General features: G+C 45.5%; 1 protein-coding gene across 1 annotated transcript in view; it reads right to left on the bottom strand.

Moving 5' to 3' along the window:
• Positions 1-25,947, bottom strand: part of LOC147702960 (non-selective voltage-gated ion channel VDAC1) — a 152,048-nt gene that overhangs the window by 82,572 nt on the left and 43,529 nt on the right. Inside the window, exons 2-3 of the mRNA XM_086931532.1 lie at positions 9,015-9,084; positions 1,003-1,052 (exon numbers count right to left, since the gene is read on the bottom strand). Of these exons, the coding sequence (XP_086787658.1) occupies positions 1,003-1,052; positions 9,015-9,081 (117 nt within the window). The 5' untranslated portion in view covers positions 9,082-9,084. The remainder of the gene's footprint in view (positions 1-1,002; positions 1,053-9,014; positions 9,085-25,947) is intronic.

Genomic DNA, 25,947 nt, shown 5'->3' with positions numbered 1-25,947 from the left:
GAACTGTCAAAACGTTGTTGGTTTGCATGTAAATACATGTGGGTGGCCTTAGCAAGCATATTGGAGCACAGCGATTTGCTTTAGACTGTGTCGGACAAGTTGCAAGAATGTATGTGCAGTACATTTGAATTAGGGTCCCTAGTAATGAGACAAAAGAGTCCTAGTTTGACATCGTAGGCTCTCCCTAACAGAAAAGAAGCCAAGCCAACTATGGCCTTTGTCGTCATGGTATATCGGGCATTAGGATCAGGAATCTCCTACCCAGAAGGAAATTTCACATCAGGTGGTTTTAATAGCGATTTCCTGAAAACGTGGAGTATATGGACAGTTGATCTTTTCAATGGTTGTTTCACCCTACATGTCTAAAGACTGGGTTAACTCGACGATGGCTTTCAATGCTTTTGCTACCAGTCAGTAGCTGTGATGCAAGGTAAATAGCATGTGTTACATTTCCGAACGTAATGATACTTCATCAAGTACAAAAGGGTGAAATGCCAAGTCTACCTTGCAGGAATTTGAAGCTTTGTGCATTTTGTAGGCCACAGATTAAACTAGTGTACTCCTCAATTGAGCTTTTATCAGCACCAAGATTTTCCTCTTTTTTTCTGAAGCTCAAGTAATGTAAGATTATCAAAAAACTAATTTTGAGAACCGCAAAAGAAAAAAGCATGTCCGGATACACTGGCACAGACAATGAATGCTTTCCCCATCAAAAATGTGTGTGTAAACGAAAAGGGGTTATTTGTATACAGAACTGAAAGGGTCCGAGGTAAACACCCCCATATGCAGCAATAAATAACTGGGGGGGGGTTAGGGGGTCTTACAAAGACGACTTGTTGATTTAGCGAGTGAGTCCAAGCCTTCTAGCTTACTTGGTCATTCCATGGCTTTTTAGCTGTACATAGTATTGAAACAATATGTCTTAAACATTACATGACATGAAAAAATATGTCTTACATTTGACGAGATTACGTCATTAATTAATGTAACAACTCAACTCACCAGTCCATTTTCAGACTTCGTTTTCACGTCAAGCTTTATTAAACCAAAACCTAAAAAAGACACACAAAAAAGAACGTTTGAATGGTTAAAAGTAAAAACTCACTTTCACCTTTAGCGCTGCCTAATAACTGCTGAATTCAAACTTCTGACCTTGTTTTTCAAAGTTCTGTGTACAGTAAAATAAAAATCTAATCGCATGAAAAGCTTATTTTCGCATATTTGTCTCTATATTCTGTAACTATTTATCTGCCATGATCAGTAGGTCATTTCAAATTACCATCAATGGATGTTTACAACCATCTTTCTGGACATTCGATTAGCTTTCAGAAGCGAAGGCAGCAATATGTGATGCCTGTATGTGAATCTAAAAACTTTTTGAATCAGGAAAAGAAAAAATACCTACAAAATTGGGTATGCAACGACATTATCTCAGGTCCTGTCCCAAACCTACTCACATGACTGCTGGCATGGAGTAGGAGAAACTAATATGATATATTTTCATTCCACTGTCTCACCCATTGATGCTGGGACAATTTTAAGAGAGGGGCGGGTGCTGCCATTATTGTAATGTTATGTTGCACCCAACCGTCGCACAAAAAAAAAAAAAACAACAAGGGTAGCAAATATACCAGGCACATGCAGCAGGAGAGTGGCAAGGGTGTGGTAATTGTACCCGGTGATGCATTTGGGAGCTGTGATGTGGCATTGCATTGTCATTTGCAGAAAGCACCTTTTGTGTTGAAATGGCCACTACAATATGTATAGACATGCAGTTTCACTGGTTAAACTACATGGCGGACACACGATAATGTGTGGAAATTGGGTTTCAGCATATATTTATAATTTGCCCCTCACCAAATAAAGTGTCTTAATACGTTTTTCCAACACACTTCAACATTATATGAAATATGCTTAATTAATTTGTGCTTTCCTCGTTATTTTGAACTATGGGTTCAGCACATTTTCAGGTATTACAATTTTGCTGTGAGACATCCTACAGCCTTTCCTTTCAAACCCTATGTGCCCTAGCAAGTCACTTCCAAATTCCCTCACTTTGGAGTAAGAGAAAGAAAAGTAAAACACCTGTTTCGTTGATAAAAGAATAAGCAACTATTTTTCCAGAAGATTTAGCCTGGCATTTGACCTTGGTCCTTGAACGCACAGCAAATAAGACGAAATAAAAAATGTAAAGGCATCTTAATTGCTCATTCATCTTCAGAACTCCAGCATGGTTATTTTGGGGCACCCTCTGAGCCCCTACTTCCAGTGCCTATGGTCTTATCTCGACATTTTCCCGTCTCTCCAACTTGCGAAACAAATTAAACACAGATGAGAACAGTTTGGCGGAATATGTAAAATGTTCTGCAAATTAGACCAATATATATAGCGTCCGAAAATTGCAATGGGCTAGCTCCGCTCCTGGATAGATACTGCATTCGTTTGCAAACCAAAATAATATTTGTGTGTGTTAATATATCGAGAAGAGCTGTCCTGCACTTTAGCCTAGTTTCATGTTTTGAACACAGAACAACCAGGATAATTCTAAAATGGTCAGAAAAGGTCTATTCCAGAAAGAGGAGCAATTGGTTAAAATTCAACAAAGCTAACTTTCGTTTCCAGTAATTTCTTAATCCGATAAAGGAAGTGGCGGGTATTCAACTGCCTCCCAGAGTTTTAATTACCATAAGAGACAAACTTATCTGCTGCTTGGTAAGTAACGAGTTTTAAAGTAAACACGCCAACTAGATTTGAGGCATTTTTGAACGGGGAAAATGACACCTGCTAAATCAACAACGACAGTTAATGTTAGGTTGAGGAAACTGGTAGGTAAGCAAATAATGTATTGCCCGATTTAAAAAAATAACTTACAATGTACGAACAATCACAATTGGTCAAAAAACAATTTGATGCAAGCTCTAATAATATATAAATCCAAGGACCCGATTTCTGGCACATTAATTCCCTTGAAGGTCGAAGACTATGGGACATGGAGTCCAAAAACGGAGTAAGCCTCTATGAAACCAGAGACAAAACTGAATTAAAGCAAAGATACTCTCCTTCAATTTAAGACGTCAGGACTTAATCCCTTCCTTAAGGAACAGTTAAAGTAGCAATAACCTTTTTCCCCTCAAAGAAAACCGAATGCACACAGATGAGGTGCAATAAAGTCTCTTCACCTCTTGAGTATCATAATTCAAGTATATGGCGGCACACCGAGAATCGCACCTCCTTCTTACCGCATTTAATAGTAAGCACAGGAATAAAATTGTTTGCTGAACAGCTCTAGCAACTCTAGCTTACTAGACGAGGCAGAGAAGAATTTAAATGGTAAGAGCTTACGCAGGGAGCACACAGTTTCTTGGTGACCCATTCAGTGATCTCTAACTCAAACGATCTGAGCTTTAATTGTGACTTTACCAGCACCTTGAAGCATTATATGCCATGCCACTGTTCCAAGAGCTTTCCATGTCAAGTATCCTAAGATTCCTACTCATAGCTCTGTTCAAGGAATGGACGGTATTATAATGGAGCCCTACATTTTTCGAAAGAAATTTCAGGGTCCCCTCTTTCGGGGCCCTAACTCTTAGGGGAATGTATACTAGCTGACCATCAGAGACCAAGGCCTAGTTTTATAAACGAAAATCAAGTCTTATCTAAGCCCGAGAGGTAGAGCCAGGAAAAGCAAACAATATTCTATAAGCAGTGCACTTAATTGAATAAAATCCATTGCGCAAATATCCCAGGGCTCCATACCTTAACAAGCATTTACAATGCAACAGTCTCGTCTTTGCAAAAGTTAGAGCTATTGGCATTTTAAATGACATTTTTATTTATGTATTGGTCTTGAAAACATAAGTAAATGGCATTGTCATTCACAATGCCAATAGCTTAATCTCTCGCAAATGCGAGACCTATTGCATTAGCACACACACACACACAGAGCCACACACACAGAGCCCCACACACACACACACACACAGAGCCCCACACACACAGAGCCCCACACACACACACAGAGCCCCACACACACACACAGAGCCCCCCACACACACACACAGAGCCACACACACACACAGAGCCACACACACACACAGAGCCACACACACACACACACACACAGAGCCACACACACACACACAGAGCCACACACACACACACAGAGCCACACACACACACACAGCCACACACACACACACACAGAGCCACACACACACACACACACACACACACACACACACACACACACAGAGAACCACACACAGAGAACCACACACAGAGAACCACACACAGAGAACCACACACAGAGAACCACACACAGAGACTCTGGATTGTGCAGCTAACTATTGCATAATAATTCTGCCACCTTGTTCCCCCAGTTACCTCCGGTAGCCTGGCCCCCAAAGCTGTCGGCTTAATATTGGAGGCAATGTGTAAAAATCCATACAACACTGTTGATCACAAAATTCACAGAAACATCGCAACAGCAACCAAATGGTCTAAACCAGGGGTCTCCAAACCGGTTCTGGAGGGCCGGATCCATACCAGATTTTTAAAATAACTACATGTATCTCAATGGGGATATCTAAAAAATCTGGCATGGATCCGGCCCTCCAGGACCGGTTTGGAGACCCCTGGTCTAAACAATCGGTAGCTTATGTAGTAACTGTGGAAACTCAAGTAAACTAATACGTTATACAAGCCCTCATACCAGGATGCATGAGGAGGAGAGCACGTGACCTTTCTGACAGCTTACTTCCTGTTAGTGCCATAGTGGTAAGAGATGGGCTTAGATGGATGGAAGCAGAGGCCTCGGAACATCTTACAAGATGACAAGAACTTCCGGTGTGTGAATATTTAAGACCACCGCAAACTACCACAAATTTAGGGAAAGGTTCAGAAATGTCAATAACTGCTCCCAATCGTTCTTTGATGTCATGTAAACTATTAGCCTCATGTTAATGAAGGTATGGACCTGTTTCGGAGCACTGCATCACTGCTGCAGAAGTACTGTATAGACCAGTGATGCATTAGGACATTATGATGTCATTGCATAAGCAGAGGTGGGCATGTGGTCACTTTGTCGTGCACCTATAAACCGCAGACATCAAACAAAATTGCATATATCTGAAATTAACTTGCAACCTTCAGTTTGAAAATCCAACATACAGCCACAGACAGGAAAACTCCTTAAAGTACGCGATTTACTTGCTTTTGTGTGATTTCCACAAATATTTCCCCGGTGTGTGGCCTCTTGCCTGTGAGGTGTCTTTTTGTGGAACTCACGGACCAATCGCTCCACACACTATTTTTCTGCTGCATACTGTATCAGTGACAAATTCACACATTGTGACTGAGGTAAACTGAGGCTGCCTAACCACATTTGGCTGTGGATATTTTTTATGACACCATTAGAGGGCGGTTGTGCGGTCACATCTCGTGCCACCCGGATGTGAATGTGCAGCGGCTACGCCTCCACCTCAGACCTGCAGACGACGCGCAGCACCTTCTGGTTTTGGAGAGGGGCGGGGAGCACGTGCAGGAGAAGCAACAGCTTCAAGGCCAAGCGCACAGCAGCTCCCTTAATTACATTCATCAGTGGGGCTGGCTGCACTAATCACAGCCTGGACGCTCGTGCGGCCGCTTCATTTTATGTTCCACAGTAACTGTGAGGTGTCTCCGGGGTCGAGATACTACTCGTCTCGTGCCCCTTTTAATTCATATGTAAGTTATATATCTGGCTTCTCTAATCTCCCTACATCAAGGGACCCTCGCTCTGAACAGCATCTCCATGTTTGCGCTGCTGACAGTCTCTCTCCATCACGAGCCCCCGATGCAGCGGACCAACTGTGGGGTCACCCGTGCTTAAAGTCCAGTCAAGACGCTCCATTTCGCAGTTCAAGGTTAATTGCTGCCCAAAAGAGACCAGCCAAGAGTTTGTGCAATCACAATTCCAGTTCCTGCGCGCGGCATCGGCGCCGTCCATCTTTCCCTTTAGAGCTCTGGTGACCGGATATAAACATTTAAGAACAAGGGCATTTTCCTGCTAGAGCCCTCTGCTGCCAGCATTACGGGCGGTCTCCCCTCCGAAAACAATATATCGGGTCCCACTGAGGTTGCTGCACGATCAGAGGTCAGACATTGCACGACCACAGAACTGGAGCTATCGGCATAAAACATACCAGAAGCAAGAACGACCGGCCCTTGTAGCAGTAAACGGAGTCTACTGCCAGAGAAAATGAGGCTGGGGCAGCATGCTGAAAGGAGGAGCACGTGAGACCTCCGGCAGCGGTCGTCCTCGTGCCGTGAAGATAGGATATCAGCGCCGGTGTTGGCGCAACTACTATGTTTCTATAAATAAACAAACATGTAAAAAGTGACAAAAAATGATTACCTGCAGGGAACAAGCGTAAACACGAAGGAACTAAGCCCCGCCCTTTTCAGACGGGGGGGCGTGTTTTTGTTGATTGACTGAGGACGTCACTGAGAGAAAGAAACGAAAAAACACCCCTAGATCCGAAAAAGACGGGGCTTAAATTGAAAGACAAACCTCTTCTCCAATGGCTGGCTGCCATTTAGGAAGCAAGCCAACGGAGAAGAGGGGCGGGTTTAAGCTTCACTACTAAGAACATAAAACCTCGCCAGCGAGACTGCGCATGTGCGCAGCCTACGCTAGCCGAGACCTAAAAATGGAAATTAATTAACTTCATTACCTAAAGAATTGATGTCAGCGCAGTGGGACTATGAAGTTTCACATTTACTTGCAGAAAGCATTACTTGCTTTCGAAGCACTATTTTTTGTGACGTTAAATGAAGACTGGGAGAGCGGAGGTCATGAAACAAAGTGCCTCAAATGTTGTAGGTTGTTGCATGGTCTTACTCGCTATTGCTTAGAAACTAATTCCAATGAAGTTGTTTGCCTCTTCCAAACACAAGAATCTAGGTTTTTGTGATATTTACATGCAACTTACTGAAATCTTCCATCTTACTAATTGTTCACAATAATCTTACAAAAGAGTCTTGAAAAAATGACCAAGTCGGCGATGTAGTGAAGCATGTGTACAAGAACTCAGCTTATGAAGCATATTTGAACAATTATGAATGGCTGTCCGCCAAATAAATCCACCTTCTGGGTCTACTAGATATGCCACAGAAGCAATTACTTGCCTTATCCTTATCAGTACCCTTTTGGCATAAGATGAATTCTGTGGTGTAAAAAATGTTTTCATTTATACCTTCATACCTTCCCACTTTAGTCAAGTATGTCTCTTAAATACACGCCATTTCTCAGTCTCATCTGTGAAAAGTGTCTAACGAATACCTTTTCAGTTGAATCCCTCGTCCTCTCATATTGAAGGTTAAAAATAATATTTGCAAGTCCGCCCAAACAGACGCGGAAGCAGGACAGGGTGGCTAAGATTCGGAGGTCCTGCTGGCCGCATTACGATGCGACCACCTTCACGGCGGTTGCAATCTGTATTTCTTGTATTGCCGTGTGTGCTGCGGGCTGCAGCACACACTGCAATACAGAAAAAACATCTGACATATCAATGCACCATGTGCCTGCCAAATGGTGCAGGGATACGTAAAGGAACACCATAGGTGGGTGCCCCCCAGAACCCATATCAGAGGGCCAGGAGGGAAGGGGGTAAAACTTAAATCTTGACAATAGTAAAAAAAGTAAATCAGAATTCAGGTCCCATCTTCCTCAGTACTCACACTGATTTTCCGGGTAACTGCCTTTGCTACGTGCGTCTGCCTTCTCAGTCACTTTTGCAGAGAGTCTCTGCCTCCAGTTTCCGGATCAGCAACTCGTGTCCCTGGCTCCGCCAGTACCAGCTCCAATAGGTGATACCTATTCATCTCTCCTAGTGGCTCTTGATTCCAGGATTCAACGCAGCAGTCCAATTAGGGTCAGCAATGTTTCAGATCCCCCCCTGCGAGCTTTAGGGCTTAGAACGTCGACACCAGTGAAAGGCTCTGTCAGGATTCAATTGCAGTGATGGGACCTAGCTGGAAGTGTGTCTATTCAGTCATCTTTCATAGCTATGCTTACCCATCTTTACGTTTTATAACCTCTGAAAATGATTCGGAATCCTTACATGAAAGTTCCTTGCCTCTCTGTTGTAAAGAGAAGAATGTGTTGCTTCTTAAAACCAAATACGATGCCCCTGTGTATGTTTAAGACCAAGATTTGTTTTTAGAACTCTAAAACTTCAAGGTAAAGGAGGTAGCTTTTAGTTGGTTCCAGAGGGTGCTCCAAAGAAGCTTATGCAAATCAACGACCAAGCTGATCTAGGGTGCCTGAGCTGGGGAAAAAGTTGGGCATGGCATGTGACTATTCAAGAGCGATGAGATCCTTTCAGTACTAGGAGGAGCGTCTTGAACTATATCGTATGTCTGGAAGTTAGAGCCACCCTACCCGGCTGAGGCACGATTTGTTCAGTGTCTGCAGATCACAAAGGTAATGGTTTTACTGCAAGTACTGCAAGTTGTTAGAGTCATAACCAGAGATTTAACTATCTGGATGGCACATTTGTCTAATATAGCATAGGTAGACACATCTGCTGTTGGGAATATAATGAACTACTCCAGTCGCATGCTGGAAGCACACTGCACCCATACATTACTAGAAGAGAGGGAGAGTGTCAAGGTAGCTGCAAAATCATAGGTAAGGTGCAGGCCATGAGGCAGATGAGGCAAGGAAATAGAGGATGTCCATCTTTGAAGGTGTGAGCATTAAATGAGCGGCAAGCCACCCAGTGCCCGAGTGCTGGGAGACAGCTGCAGATTTTAACTTGGGACAGAGGGAGGGCACCATTCGTGGTTTCCTACAACTTCAGATTTTTCCTTGCAGAGAAGTCATTCTTGATTATGTCAACTGGAATCTTGTCATTTAGTACTAACGCTCTTCCCTAGTACAGAACTGCACCCAAAAATAGTTTCCCACCCCTCCTCCACCCGGTTTCTCTTACCACACAAGAAACAGAGGGTTTTGAAAATGTAACATTTACCATATCCCTTTGTGAAAACATCTCTTGCAGCTTTTCCTAGGTCAACATAGGTCGGAGGGATGGCCATCTTCTGCCAAAAGAAAAGAAAATTAGTGTTAGTATAGTTTCCTTCCTGAACAGGAAACCTGGAACACCTTTGATGTGCTAATCAGTATAAAGCTTTTATTTTTTTAAATAAGCGTGCAAAAAGACTTCTGCAATAAAAATATTGCAATTCCGTGAATAATTCTTTTAGAGGAAATGCTCATAAATGTAATGCTGTCATGACTCTGTGTTACAAATGTTTTTTTTTGTTTAAAATGCTTGATTGAAACGCATTACTGTCCACGAGAGAAGTAAAATCCACCAACTGCAAAATAGGTAATGCCTTTGCAATTCAATAAAAGACATTTACATATTATGAAGGGAAATAGAATAATAATTGTCAAATAGTCTGTTATATTATGAAAAAAACTGCATAATTCTCAAAAGTATTTTAAATATTTGTTTTTAATTGTATGAATAAGACCACGTAGTGTATAAAACCTAATTCGATAGTGCATGATAGACCATAAATAGGTGAATACTAACAATCTCTTATGCTTTATTTCCCCATTGGAAATGCTTTTCAGTTAGATACGTTGTGTTGGAGCAGAAACTTCTCCTGCAAGGTTCTGAAGAGTGTGCACCCCTGTTCTGACCCTCATGTAGTGAGACTGAATATTTGTGATTTTTCGTTTCCGCGCACAAGACAATATTCTGTGTATGAAGAGGGCCTGTCTATTCATAGCAGAAACTGAATGGGCTCTGTGGTAAGGAGAATCACAACATGTGCTTCTCACTTTCTGAACAGGGTTGTGCAGTCAGCAATTGATTATACCTGCAAGAAGGGCCGTTTTCCTTGTTGCCTGTACAGTGAGTGTTGCCTACTTGTCTCGTCTGTCTACAAATTGTCGGTCAGACCCCCATTACCTGGGGTGCTTTGCAGCATCCATGTGAGATATTGAAGTTGCATGTTATGTTTACCCTAGGTTTATGAACTATCGTAGGATGGAAGTTTGCAATGTTTTTGTCCACAAGTTTACAGAGTGTAAGAAAAACACTGTATTTCGCAAACACAATTTATATTTCTGATGGGCAGTTCCGGCTTTTGCCCTACTGAGCGCTATGCTCCTTAAAATTGATAGGCATCTCATTCAAAAATCGCTCAGAATCAAAGATTTTGTTAATTTCAGAACATCACTTTAAAAACAAGGCTACAGTTTTATGGATCAATTCTATACAGCCAGCAGATTTTAGGGCAAGCAGAATTATTATAAAACGTTACCAATAGACTCGTCTCTCTCTTTACTATGCTATTACATTCATTTTCCTAAAAGTATTAGACTGCAGCTGAAAAATAAAATTTAGAACCAGAGTATAGAGATATGTGCCGCTTACATTTCCTCCTGAGAATAATCTGAAACTTTGTTGCTTTACCACATTCCGCCCTACAGTGCTAAGATACATGTGAAAAGGACTTTACATTTTAGTCATGACTGGGTGTGGTGGCTCCTCCTGCCTAATCCTTACATGATTTGCAGAGATAAATTACACACACATTCAAAATGACCTAAAAAATGGTGGGCGTTTCATCAAGCCAGCTCTAATGTAGTTTACATATTTTTCCTCCACTTTCCATTTTATCCAAAGAATGCCCTTTCTTCATCATGGCACCTCTTTTTATGTTACCATTGCTTGGAGATGTGTTAATATTAACCGCTCTTTGAACGCATGAACAGTACTCCAAGCAATTGCAACATTTTCCCTGAGGAAGGGCTTATGCCTGATAAGTGTAGTAAATGTCCTCTCCACTGTTCTTCTCTGGCTAGACTGTACTATGTTATCTGTGACATCATAGAATGCCTGGGTGTCCCTCTAGCTCACAGTGTCTCTCTCTTACTTACTGTGGCAGTTGGTCATCTCAGGCTGAGCTGCTAACAGCTGGCTCCTGGTGGGGTTTTCCTTACAATCTTAACCTGTCTATCTAACCTGGAAGCAACCTGCAATAAAGGATCTTAACTTACTAAGCGGACTCTGCATCTTCCTTTACTTCAGTTTGGCGACGATTCTTAAAAGGATGAACCTACGCGTGATCTAAGGTTAAAGACTACTTAAGGAACTTAACAAGTTAAAGGAAGGAATTAAGAAATCAAGAATTTTAAAGAGAGACTTCAAATTCAGACTAAAGGTAACGCCCTGCTGCCCCCACCAGTGTCCTGTTCCACCTGGACAGCCTGCACCCAGGGCGTGTATTTCACTTTTATGTCTGCTGTTAGTTTGCGTGTGAAGTGTTCCTGTGCACCAATGAGTTTTGCCTACTGGATGTTTTCAACTGTCTGCGCAGAAGACTTCTTGCTAGCTGTTGTCACTTCATCTTTTTGAGTGATTGTCCACTTCTTTCTGGGTGCCTGCTGTCACCTTCTCCTGCCTGTGCGAAGGTATCTGACGAAGCATTGACTGTGGACACCAGTTCTGTCAACACATCAACCCGCAAGCCTTCTTCTGGGACACAGCAAGTTGACTTTATGTATGTCCTGTTTGGTACATGGTCTGGGCGTTTGGATCCCGGGTGAGAGGTCGCTCACCAGTGTTAATTAATTTTTGTAATGTTAACTCCTCTCTGCAGGGGTGTATGTAGTGTTTCACAGGTTTACACTATCTAAGGGAGGTTGTGTGCTGTGTGCGTAGTCTGTGCCAATTTCTAGGGTGTTCTAGGACCTTATTGTGTACCCTATGTAGGGCACATTGAGTATATGCATCTCTGTTGTCATTCCTCCATTTTGCTTCTAGGGGGATGTTATGTCTGTACCCTACTTAGTGGAGGTTGTGTGTTTGTTTGCGGGTAGTCCATGCCCCTTGTTTATTCCCAGGATTACTACCCTGCCATGTACCCTTTGAGGTTGAGTGCTAACGGGTAGTCCATGCCCCATTGTTTGTTCCAGGGGGATTGTCTTTATCCTGCGGTGTACCCTTTTCTGGAGAAGTTGGTGTTTGTGGGTAATCCATGCCCCATAGTTTGTCCCAGGGTTTTTGTCTTTATCCTGCGGTGTACCCTTTTCTGGGGAAGTTGGTGTTTGTGGGTAGTCCATGCCCCATCGTTTGTCCCAGGGTTATTGTGTTTATCCTGCGGTGTACCCTTTTCAGGGGAAGTTGGGTGTTTGTGGGTAGTCCATGCACCATTTTCCGTCCCAGGGTTATTTTGCTTACCCTGCGGTGTACCCTTTTCAGGGGAGGTTGTGCGTCTGTGGGTAGTCAACGCCCATTTTTATTCCCAGGATTACTGTCCTGCGGTGTACCCTTTTCAGGGGAGGTTCAGTGTCTGTGGGTAGTCCATTCTACATACTATGCGCTGTCCCCTGCTTTTGGTGGAGATTGTTTGTGCACTATTTTCCTATCGAAGTCTACCTTCTTGCAGCTACTGGCAAGGGCTTCATTTTGGTAAGATTTTGAGCTGTGAATCTATCATACGTCTAGTGTCAGCACATCTTTATCAGGGGTAGTTTTTTTTTTCCTTTGGTGAATTCTTGTCAATGGGGTTTGCTCTCTTGGGTTGTCTTAAGTGACTCTTACCCCTATTGTGTGAGGAGGTTACTTAGCTGTTGGTCTTGTTTTTTTCGAAACCTTGCTGTTCGTTAAGGGAGGGGGATGAGGCATATTGTGACATAATGATGTTTTCTTTGTTCTTTTCTCTGCTAATGATACCTCATGCTAACATCATCTCATGTTGTACAGTTTTAATTTTGGTTCATCTCAATTTTGTACTTCCCTGCTGATTGTTGCATTTAAGGTATTGTTGCAGATTATTCCTTTATTCTGCTCTTATTCCATAAGGGAAGAGGATGTCTAGTAAATGTCCTCTCCACTGTTCTTCTCTGGCTAGACTGTACTATGTTATCTGTGACATCATAGAATGCCTGGGTGTCCCTATAGCTCACAGTGTCTCTCTCTTACTTACTGTGGCAGTTGGTCACCTCAGGCTGAGCTGCTAACAGCTGGCTCCTGGTGGGGTTTTCCTTACAATCTTAACCTGTCTATCTAACCTGGAAGGAACCTGCAATAAAGGATCTTAACTTACTAAGCGGACTCTGCATCTTCCTTTACTACAATAAGCATGGTGGGTAATATCACCATTACCTTTGGTTGCACAATTACAATGTTGGAACATGATTATATGCTTGGAGGACAAATTTGAATTATGATGAGTTACTTAGAAGAATCATTGGGTCAATAAATAAATGGTTTTATAACTGACAAACGGCTGATTAACATGAGCAAATAACTAGATTAGTTTTTTCAGTGGTGCCCAACTGGACTTTTTAGAATCTCCAGATTGTTGTTTCCAAATATTGCATGTTTACTCAGACACAAAAAACTTTTCATCTTGCTGAAACTACTTATTACAGACAAACTACAAATAAAATATAATGGATGAAAAGAGGGGGACCATTGACTTATGTTTGGTGTTCTAATAACAGGCCACACCCTCTTATCTCTCATCGGGTTCTCCTTTGCCATCTTCAATGTAGCGAGTGTAGATTAGGACAACGGTGTCATACTATCTACATCGGTCAACTTCCAACCACTTAAATGTGGTCTCCACCATAATGTCTCATTGGAGTATGCACCAATCTTTGACGTTTTCTAAATTTCCACGGACAGCTGTGCACAGGAGCTTTACTGGTCACAGTAGCTTACTCATTCTGAGTGCCCTTTCGGGGTTCAGTTACTACTACCTTTCAAGGAGGCTCTCTGCATCCCTTGCTCACTCAAAATGTACTCTGGACCTTCCTCCCTGTACCTTAAGGTATTCAATACTAGGGGGTGCCCTAGAATGCGATCTGTGAATAGAAGGTACTGAAGTGAGTAGGCACACAGGTTGCAGAAGAAGTAGTTTATTTAATAGCGAGGAAACAGCTTATACAACCACTAAGCTGGGAAAGCCCTGGAGATCTGAGTAACTCCCACATAGAGAATGTGGAATACACATAGAAAGCATAACAATTCTAAAGTAACAAGGTGATGTCATCTAAAAGGGATACTACACATCTAAAAGGGATACTACACACCTCCCCCCCTTAAAAATGAAAAAAAAAACACAAAAAAAACAAAAGGAACTAATGAACAAAATCACGTAACTTAACAGGAGTTGATTAACGCGGGAACTTCTCCTTAGGGGCACATCAGTAAATTGTACATTATGATTGGGAACAACAGTGTCAGTACAATGCGAAGAAGAAACTTGTCCAGGAGGGACTGAAACATGAGGTGGAGAAACAGTGTTGGAGACACAAACATCATTGTTTCTAGGGGAAATTTGAACATCACCACAAAATGTGTCCAATAGAGCGGGGTAGCAGTTATCACCAGAAGTAATTAAAGAGGGAATTGAAGAAGGCAGAGAATTAATTTGTACATTGGGTGCTCTACACACGGAAACTCTCCGAAAGTTCCACACTTTACCACCATCCACCCTGACAGCTTTACTAAAAACTTCAGTAACCCTACAAGGGTCCGACCATTTGTTCCACCTGGAACCACAAGATTTGCCAAACTTGACCCGCACCAAATCGCCAACCTTGATGCCGGGTCTAAAAACAACAGGACAATTAGAAGTACGGCTCATCTTTTCTTGATATTTCAAGACTTTATCTTTGACCAATGAGGGATCAACACCAGACTCAGGAGGGATTTTTAATTTCATCCACCAGGATAACAATTTTGAACCAGGTTTGCGACCCTTTAACAGCTCAAAAGGAGAAAAACCCGTAACGGAGTTAGGAGAAGTACGATACGAGAGGAGAGAAGCACGAAGAGTTTTCCTCCAATCTAATTTACTTTTGATAGCTAGTTGTATGGACTCCTTGATGACCCTGTTAAAGCGCTCCGTTTGACCATTGGCTTGAGGGTTGTAATTGGACACCCTTTTATGTACCACCCCACACCTGTCAAGGAACGATAAAAACTCGCTACTCACAAATTGCGGACCGTTGTCTGATACCAGCTCGGCTGGAATCCCCTCCCTGCAGAAAATTTCATCCAGGAATTCGACAACCTGAGATGAACCAATCTTGTTCACAACCTTTATCTCCGGCCACTTGAAGAAGTAATCAATTAGAACTAGAATAAAAACAGATCTATTGTCAGACAAATCCAGAGGGCCAACGATATCAATTCCAAGTTTTTTCCAAGGGCACATGGAGTACTCAATAGGTGAAATATCAGATTTGGCAGCCAAAGGTTTGACAGTCTTATCACTACTGGCACAAGGGGAACATGAGCTAACCCATTTGTCTACCATTCTATCAATGCCAGGCCACCAGTAAAATTCACGGATGCGTCTTTTAGTGTTAGACATCCCCATGTGACCCTCATGCGCCATAGAGATTATTTTTTCACGTAAACCAGAGGGGGGTACTATCTTATCGCTCCTGGTTACAAAACCCTGATCAAACATGAGTTCCTCTCTTATTTTACTAAACGACAGAACATCGCCAGAAAGTTTCCTTTCTTCAGGCCACCCTTGCTTCAGGAAATCCACCACATTGGACAGGGAGACATCTTGAGACATAGCATCCCTCCAAGCAGACTCGGAGAACACTAGACGTGGCGTTACACTTTGCCTCATTTACATCATCAATGGTTAAAACCACATCAACATCTCGAGGAGAGTTTGTTACATCCAAAGAAACACAAGGCAATCTGGACATGCAATCAGCATGGACATTTAGACGACCAGGCACATATTCCACGACACATTGAAATTCTTGTAGCTTGGCAGCCAAACGTGCTAAACGTGCTGTCAAAGTACGACCACCACCAGCAGCCAACATGCTTATCAAAGGTTTATGGTCAGTTCGCAAACGGAATCTTGTTCCCCAAATAAATTGCCTGAAGTGTTCAACCGCCCAAGTACAAGCCAACAGTTCCTTCTCTATGGTGGAATAATTAAATTCTGCGCCACGAAGGGTACGAGAGGCATAAGAAACAACATACTCCTCACCAAAACTCTTTTGCATCAGTACAGAACCAAGACCAATGTTACTCGCATCCACGCACACAATGCATTCTCTACCCAAATCAAAAGGCCTCAGGAAGGGGGCATTGATGGGGGCGGAGCTAGCCGGCGTCTATGGCGGGCGCATAAGAGCGGAGCTCCGTGCTAGCGCTGCCAAAGATCCGTAAATAATCCTTTTATAGCGGCGAACATCGTGTGATTCCAGTGGGGGCTGACTCCCCTACCCCCTGCGGACCTCCGACGTGAATTTGGGTGAGGCTCAGGCACGGGAACCACCTGCAGCATCGCGGATCGGAGAACGACGGACCAGGCCAAGATCCCTGGCCTTTCCTGGGGCACGTAGCCGTGCTGCGTCACCCGACGTGCGGCCGCCTGGTATGAGCGCCCCGACGCTGATTGAGCCCTGAGATCGGCAGCTCCCGCGGCCCCTCCTGCATGCTGCAAACACAGCGAAGGGCCTCTGAAGAGCTCGCTGGGCACGCCGAGGCACACAGTGGAATCCAGCATGAGGCGACCTTGCAGGGCAGTCACCGGTCGAGCCCACGTGGCGCCGGCGGAGACCCGCGCCAGCACAAGCGCCTTTGCGCACTGCCGGTAAAGACCCCTTGGTCACCTGAAGTCGCGGCGTACTGCTTGGGGAGACAGTGGCTGCTTTGGGACGGAAGGCCCACGACACGAGGACTACACGCTGAGGAGGTCCGGGGTTGACGAACCCTGTGTAGGGATTATCGCCGACCGGCCATCTTAGACTATAGGCCCCACTGAGCACGCCAGGCTATACGTGAAAGGAGGCCAGGACAACGGACCCCCGGTACCGGCCTGTGCACGGGGAGGGATCCCTCATCGCTTATTTGGGGGGCTATTGAACTCTTAGGCTTGTGGACACTGGCCTCCCCAGCCACTGGAAGGATGGGCAAGGGGGACAAGATGCAGTCGAAACTCGCGTTTGACCAGAGGAGGCAGAAGGCGCCGGAACCTCCAGCTGCCCAGTCCCCGGGGGCTGCTGCTGACCCGAGTGCCGCACTGTGCGCAGAAATAAAAGGTATGCTCAATACAATGGAGAAAGGTCTGCAGGAGAGCAGGTCAGCCATTGGCACTAAGATCGACGCCCTGGCGTATCGGATGGACCGGATGACGGAGAGAGTGGACAAGCATGCGGAGCGGCTGGACATGGCAGAGCGCAGGTTGACGGAGGCGGAGGAGGCGCAGACAGTATGGGACGCTGACCGCAAGCAATTTGGGAGGCTGCTTCAGGTGATACAGGAGAAATCGGAAGACTTGGAGGCGCGCTCCAGGCGATCTAACATCCGCGTCACGGGTGTGGCGGAGTCGACCCAAACGGGTAAAATGGAACTTTTTATCGAGAAACTTCTTAAGGCGTTATTGGGGGACGACACCTTTTCCCCCATGTTTATAGTGGAGCGTGCCCACCGCACCCTGGGACCAAGGCCTCCTCCAGGCGCGAATCCTAGGCCAATAATAGCGAAAATCCTCAACTACAGGGACAGAGACGCTGCCCTCCGCGCCGCTCGAGAGAAGGGGAAGCTGCAGTACGAGGGAATGAACATTTCGTTATACCCTGATTTCACCTCCAAGGTACAGGAGGAGAGGCGGCGATTCGTCCCCTACAAGCAGCAACTCAGAGACCTGGGGTTGGACTACGCCAAGCTGTACCCGGCGCGGCTGCGCATCAACAGGCAGGGCCACTCGCACTTTTTCACCAATCCCAGAGAACTGCAAAAATCTCTGAAGCAATGGATGAAGGAGAACCGAGGAGACCCGACGGCGCCCGGAGAGGAACACACTGGCGAAGGAGACCTGGATGAGCAGGACTGAGGAGATGAGGGGACTCAGATACTCTGGCCAATGTGACAATCCCCACCTGACGGACCGGGAAGTGCCCACTCGGAGCGCGCCACTGAGGCAGGCGGACTACTGTATCCGAGATTATGGGTGAGATCTGCACAGGCTGCATTGGTTCTAATGGGGGGCTGCACTCACCATGCTACTGTAAAACTGGGCTGGGGCGGTCTCGAGGGGGCCTGACACATGGAAGGAATACGGAGATCGGGGTGGGGGGGGGGGGGGGGAGGCCCGTGAATGCTGGTAGGATACTACACTCACTACTCATTGCTGCACTGGTATATGGGGGCGCTGGCGAAGGAGCAGCTTATTGACATTGCACGTGAGGTCCGGACGGACGGTGGACAATAAAGAATCTTAGTAGGCTACCTCTGCCCTAGTGCTTACAGTGCTTGCGGCTCTTATTGAGCCTGGTTGGGGAAGTTTTGAATGGGATTGAAGGTGGGTGGGGGGGAGGGATGCAGGGAACTCGGTCACACCAGGTTGGGGTTGGTTGACTGTGGGAGGTGGGGGGAGATGGGAGTTATGGGTTCAGAAATGTTCGGGGGGGGGTCCAAACTGTGCTCTGAAATGTTGTATGTCGTGGAGGGCGTAGGCAGCTGCTACATACAGGGGGGGGTGCAGATTGTAAGGGCTTTGACACTGATGTGCTCTTTTATGGACAATGGCTGATGCATCACATGATGACTTACTGAGTGATACAGAGACCCTCAAGGCTGTCACTTGGAACGTGAGGGGGTTAAATGACTACCGAAAACTCCGCAAGGTGTTGCAGTACCTAATCCGACATCACATAGACCTGGCGCTACTGCAGGAAACTCACTTGCCCGACACCAGTAAGATGCTCACACATAGGGGACTTCAGGGACACGCCACTTATGCGGGCTTCACCACACACGCGAGGGGGGTTCTCACGTGGGTCAACCCGAAATCCAAGTTATCCCTCACACTACTGAAAGCGGACCCGGAAGGAAGGTTTGTGTTGAACAGGTGCGTAGGCAAGGGACACGACATACTAGTCATGAACGTCTATGGCCCGAACTATGACTCCCCTGACTTCTATGCGGCAGTGGCGGACCACTGTGCTGAGTGCCCCGCAGATAGAATGCTTTGGGGGGGGAGACTTCAACTTCACGTTTAGCGCAGAGCTAGATAGGTCGGCGGGCCCCCCCCGGCGCCCAGCAGCGGCCGCACTACAAATGCAGTCTGAAATGATGCGACTGGGTCTGGTGGACGTTTGGAGAGATAGGCACAGCGACAAGGGGGGATACACACACTACTCCGCGTATCATAACATCCATACCAGGATCAGGGGCTGCAGGGTGCTTCCCCGCACCCTGTCGGACCACTCCCCAGTATTGCTGGTACTGACTACTCCCAAGCAGAGGATCCCTCCGTTCACGTGGCGCTTCCCGCCTTATTCACTACTAGATGAGGCTTTTAGGGCTGACCTGGGGGAGGACATAGATACCTTCTTCGCCACTAACGTAGGCTCAGTGGACAGTTTTGGGACAGTTTGGGAGGCATTCAAAGTTTACGTCAGGGGGGTAGTCATGGCGAAACACTCCAGTGTCCTCAAAGCGATTAGAAACAGGCTTAAGAATCTTGAGGGGCAGATTGCAGACTGCGAACGCCGCCAGTTACTGGACTCGACGCCGCTCGGGGATGGGTCCTTGCAAGGCCTACTGCAAGAGTTCCATGAGGAGGCAGATAGAGAGGTCAGACATCTAGGGAAATATGCGACAGCGCGCACGTATGGAGAGGGAGAACGACCTGGAGCACTGCTAGCTAGGATAATGAAGGGCAGCAGGCGCAGACAGACAGTCCCGAAACTACGAACTCCAGGGGGGGCGAGGGTAACAACGGAGGATGACATTCTAGCGGAGTTTCGGAGATTTTATGAGGACCTATACACTACCAAGATCACAGGGGTGGAAGACCAAATAGACAACTATTTAGACTACATCAAAATGCCGTTCCTCGAGAACTGGCAGAGGGAATTCCTGATGTCCCCTATACTCCGTGAGGAAATATCAGACGCGCTAGATACCATGAGGTCGGAAAGTGCGCCCGGGATTGATGGACTGACAGTGGCATTCTATAAAGCATACAAGGACAGGCTGTTGCCTTACCTCTCCACCCTCTTTGACGAGATATGCGAGTACGGCGCTATGCCGCCCTCGATGAGAGAAGCGCTCATCGTCACGATATTGAAGCCAGGCAAGCCTCCTGATCTTCCAGGTTCATACCGCCCTCTGTCCCTTCTAAATGTAGACGCTAAGCTTTATGCGAAGGTCCTGGCGACCAGACTGGCACTAGTGGCCCCGGAGCTAGTAGCCCCGGAGCAGGCAGGGTTTATCCCAGCTAGGAACCTCACTTACAACATCCGCACTGTCATGGGGGCCATGCAGCACACTAGGCATGATACTAAAGCCATGGCGGTCTTCCTTGACATGGAGAAGGCCTTTGACTCCGTGGAGTGGCCCTTCATGCCTAAAGTGCTGAAGAGGCTGGGGCTGGGGGAGCTCTTCCTCCAGCTCCTGGGCGCGCTTTACCATATGCCCACGGCGAGGATCAGACTGGGGGACGCGGTCTCGAAGCCGATCACCATTAGCAGAGGCACGAGGCAGGGGTGCCCCATCTCCCCGCTACTATACGCATTGGTGGCGGAGCCACTGGCGTGCGCGATTCGGGAATACCACTCCTATGAAGCCATCAGCTACCCTACCTACAAGATTGGCATATCCACGTATGCGGATGATACCCTGCTATACGTCAGAGACCCGGCCAATAATCTGTCTTCGGTCTTGAGGGAGGTGGTTAGGTTTGGCGCACTCTCGGGACTAAAGGTCAACTGGTCAAAATCAGTAGCCTTCCCGCTGACCCCGATCACCGAACCTTTCGAGATGGACTACCCGCTCCAATGGTCCACAGAACCGGTAAGGTATTTGGGCATCATGCTCCACACAGATCCTGACATTATGATGAGGGAGAACTACGGGGTTGCCTACAGTAAACTCGTAGACGACGTGGAGCTTTGGATTAAGCTTCCGCTGTCGCTGATGGGTAGAATAGCTATGATGAAAATGGTTATTCTCCCGAGGTTTCTGTTTCTCTTCAATAATCTCCCGATGGCCCTCTCGAAAGCTTTCTTTGCGACCATGAACAAATTACTGGTGAGACTGGCGTGGGCTGGAAAGCAACCTAGAGTGCAATGGAAGGTACTACAATTACCATACGAGCAAGGGGGTCTGGCCGCTCCAGACCTGGAGCGCTATTACAGGATTGCGCAGGCCTCCCATCTCCACACCTGGATTCATGGCGACCAGGATATCCCGCATGTGATCCTGGAGCGGCTGTTCGCGGACCCCACCCCACTTCCAGCGACCATCTGCGGTCCCAAGGACCGCAGAGTGGGCGTGCTGGACTCCCTCCTGTCCACTAACCATGCCTGGCATTCTATATTGCAGCGGCAGGACAAGGTGCTGATGTATGCACCCAACATGCCGATACAGTGGGCGCTTTGGCTCCCAACATTGTCGGAACCTGGTGTATACAAGGTCCTCAACGAACTAGGCGCGCGCACCATGGGGGACCTCTTTGTGCAAGGGAAGGTGAAGACGTGGGAACAGCTCGCGCACGGGGGGGGAGCGTACCTCCCTGCTTTAACGCTTCCAGTATCATAGGGTGAGAAGTGCGCTGCTGGATCAGTTGGGCCCCGACTTGGAAGAACCTCCTGCAGTCCCGGAACTAGTATACGTCATAGACACTGAGAACCCGAAGAAGCGGATTTCTAGGCTTTATAAGATAGGCCATGAGCACACGGCACTGCAATACACTAGGGCGCGTTTAGCCTGGCAGACTGACCTAGGGACCCAAATTGACGACGGCATGTGGGAGTACTGCTGTGCGGCCACCAGGCGCATTTCCCTGAACGGGCGGCACCGCTTGATCCACTTTAAATTCTTGCAACGGGTGTACCACACGCCGGAACGATTGCACAGGTACGGCCTACGGGACACGCCATGCTGTGAGAGATGTCATGCCCCAGTGGCGGACTTCCTGCATTTAGCCTGGCGGTGCCCGGGAGTTCAGAAGTTCTGGGCCTGGGTATTTGCAGAAATTAGCAATATAGTGGAGCTGGACTTAGTACTTGACCCGGCCCTCGCTCTGATGGGATACACAAGGGAGATACCTGTCTCAGTGAGAAAACTGGTGAGCATGGGCATGCTCCTTGCAAAACGGGTAGTGGCACTATGCTGGATGAGAGGCCCCTTACCTACACTGAAGAGGTGGACTGGCGATATGAAGTACTGCAACACTCAGGCGGACGCATACAGCGAGCTCCTCCCGCCCCGAAATCGCCCCAAGAACTCCTGGGGGCTATACCAGACTTACCTAACCTCCAGAATGGACGAGGATGTATCTGTGGAGGGGGAAGATCAAGAGAGTGACCCGCACATGGAGCCTAGATAACTGTCAGGGCTCTTCCCTACACTATAGTATGTCACTGGGCGGGAGAAGCCACCCCACCCCTAGCTGTGTGAGACAATAGGAGACACCCTCTAGATTGTTGGAAGGTAGCATGCGGCACGAGCCAATACACGTCACCGGGACGCACACTGACAAACACGAGGAGCACAAACAAGGGACCAGTTGTGGGATGGGGGGGGGGGGGGGTTCATGGGGTGGGGTATTGGTTGGGAGAAAATGATAAAAAAAAAAATGTACAGTTTTGTTCATATATATACAGTGCACACCGCAACACAGATAAGATTGGCGGGCGGGGGTGGTCCTGCTTGGCCCGCACTGTTGCTGAGACCTGGGCTTGATCTGTATGTCCTACTGCTTGCTATACGTATGTGCCATGGTTATGGCGAGGCAGCCCACTGCCGGCCCGAGATGGGTTGTAGGCGAATGGCTCTTCGTACTATGTAATGTGCCCTTATTTTTGCATGATAAACACAATAAAAAATTTTTTTTAAAAAATTAAAAAAAAAAAAAAGAAGGAAGGGGGCGTTGATGATCTCTTTTTTAAGCAACTCGAAAGCATTCTATTGTTCATCTTTCCAAATGAATTTTGCATCTTTTTTTAATAACAACCTTAAAACATGGACTTTAGAAGAATAGTCTGAGACAAATTTGCTATAAAACTCGGTAAGACCCAAAAAAGACACCAATTGTTCTTTATTACTGGGGGCTGGAGCCTTAGTTATGCTCAGGACGTGATTGAGTTTGGGTTTGATGCCTTGAGCAGAAATTTCATGTCCCAAATATTCCACAGTGCTCCGTCTAAATTTGCATTTTGAAAACTTCAAAGTCAAACCTTTTGCTTTAACAGACATTAGTACTTTATCCAGGTTCCTGTCATGATCCTCAAGATCTTTTCCATATATTAAAATGTCATCTTGGAAGGCTATGGCATTGTCACAGCCCTCCAATACCTCTTTCATAAGACGTTGGAATACCGAAGCTGCACTAGCCAAACCAAAAGGCATGCGACGAAACTGGAACATGCCCTCAGGTGTTATGAAAGTGGTGAGGAACTTAGAATCTTCATGGAGTAGAACTTGGTGATAAGCACTGGCTAAATCTAAGGTTGCGAAAATGCAAGCACCAGAAAGAGTAGAAATTAGTTAATGAATGTTAGGTAACGGATGTCTATCCACCCAAATTTCACTGTTCAAACTGCGGAGGTCGACACATAAACGAAGCTCGCCGTTACTTTTAATTGACAAAACTACTGGGGAAACCCAGGGAGAGGACTCGGTTGGTTCGATGATACCTCGAGTCACTAGATCCAATAAAATGGTTTTTAACTTGTCACGATAGGCCAGGGGTACATTCCTAACCCTATGTCGGACTGGTGTCGCATTTTCCTTTAGTATGATTTTATGTTTAAAATTTACAAATTCACCCAAAATGTTCGAAAAAATCTCTGGGAACTTGTTTTTGACTTGAACAGTAAAATCATCCTCAGCAGGGTGTACTATGTACACAGGTGGAGAGGCATTAGGATCTAATTTAATTCCCAACTCGTGTTGATGTGGCCAACTCAGAATAGAAGCACCTTTAGATGCTACATAAACTTTCCCTTTGATGTTATTATGTTTAAATTTTATATCTGCCCACATGTATCCTAGCAAATCAATTTTCCGACCAGTATATCCACCTGGACGAACATCCGATGGAAGTAGACATGAAGAATTCCAGTATCTGTTAAAGATATCACTCCCAATTATACTATACCAAGCACAGGAGTCTATGAGCATAGTGATTTCTATACCGTTAACCAATATTTTGTCCTTGGGAAAACCTTTACATTTAGAGTCACCAACACACAACAAAGTGTTGATTTCCTGAATTTGTTCGGAATCCCCGTAATCGGACTCAGTTAATAAGTTCACTTTCTGTGGAGATCTGCACATTTTACTGAAATGCCCAGGCTTTTTACATTTAACACAAATTTTATTCCACGCTGGACAACCTTTATAATTGCCAACGTGATCATTCGCACCGCACCTATAACAAATAGGATTTTTCTTGTTAGTGAATTTATTGTCTCTTGAAAAATATTCTTTTCTAGTTTGAGTGAAAGGAAATTGCCTTTGATTATGGACCTCTTTTACTAAAGCAACTTCTGGGATTATTACTTTACTCTTAACGTCATGGCCTCTGATCTCACTGACAAAAAGTTCAAATTGTTCAATCCCTTTAGCTATATTCAATACAGCATTTAGATAAGACTCGGTTCCCATCCATAAACGTTCCTGTATTTTCTTGCTTTTGGTCTTCATCATTATTTGGTCTCCAAGTACCTGCTCAAAATTAATAGTTTTAAAAGCGCAAGAACCAGCTAAGGTTCGTAATGCAGCTATGTAGTTTTCAATTGACTCATCGTCTTTCTGCGCTCTGGAATAAAATTTAAACCTTTCCATAACGATATTTATTTTCCTACCAAATCTAGTAGCTAACTGTTTTACAACAATCTCAAAAATATTACAATCACCTGCTCCATCAATGGGAGGTAAATTTTCCAGCTCTTTAAGACCTGCGCCACCTAAACAATTTTTTAAAAGGGCTAATTTTCTTTTGGGAGAACATCCATCCTCCTCCACTACATCCACATAAGCTAGAAATGTGGGATACCACAGGTCCCATTCTACCTTAGGATCTCCAGCAGTAGGCAAAAAATGGGAAGGAGAAACAATATTATTCGACATTTCCACTAAGTAATAGGAAGCTTGAACACAAAGGTAGAATAAACTGGAGAAAAACAAATGAATCAATAATGGTCGCTAGTTAAACATTCATAATACAATAAAGCATTATTAAAAATAATAAATTAACAAAATAAATGTAGTCACCGTGGTCAAGTTTGTTACTTGAATGAAGTTTCATGCAAGCAGTCAGCTGAAAAAAAAAATGATGAAACAGCAGTACATTAAATGTAGATGTTCGTTGTAAGCTTTAAAAATGAGGAAGTAATTAATAGTCAACACAGCGTATGCAGCGCAAATTGAGCACGAAGTGAAGAAGAAAAAAAAAAAAAATCAGCAAAATGGCAGCTACGTGACACTTTGACCTTTGCGTGGCGCTGATACGTTTGAAGAAGCGTCGTGTAGAACTTTGAGGTAGAGCAGACACGCAGCTGAGAAGTCGTCAGCGCGAACTTTGAAGCTCCACGCGAGCGCTGAGGCTCGCAGACCCACACGAGGTAGAATGTCAGGTCAGATTTAAAAATATACAAATCGTGTGCTTCCAATTTTCCTCAGTGGTATTAGTAAAATGACCCCAATTACGCTAGAAATGACAGTGCAAAACGGCAAAAGTGGTCCAAAAAAAAACACGGGATATGACAAGGCAAAATACGCAGGAACACGCAAACATGCCAAAGATAGGAACGATAAACAATATTCAAGGAAGCACATCGCTGTACGCTGCCGCAGGTGCGATCAAAGCACTGAGTTAAATTACTGCCGCTGGTGCGATCGTTTTACACGTAGAAAAAAAAAAAATTTTGAAAAGAAATAC

This window comes from Lissotriton vulgaris, chromosome 7, assembly GCF_964263255.1.
Source record: "Lissotriton vulgaris chromosome 7, aLisVul1.2, whole genome shotgun sequence".
NCBI lineage: Eukaryota > Metazoa > Chordata > Amphibia > Caudata > Salamandridae > Lissotriton > Lissotriton vulgaris.
Note: the sequence above shows the minus strand (reverse complement) of the source record. Positions and strands in the feature narration are given on the sequence as shown.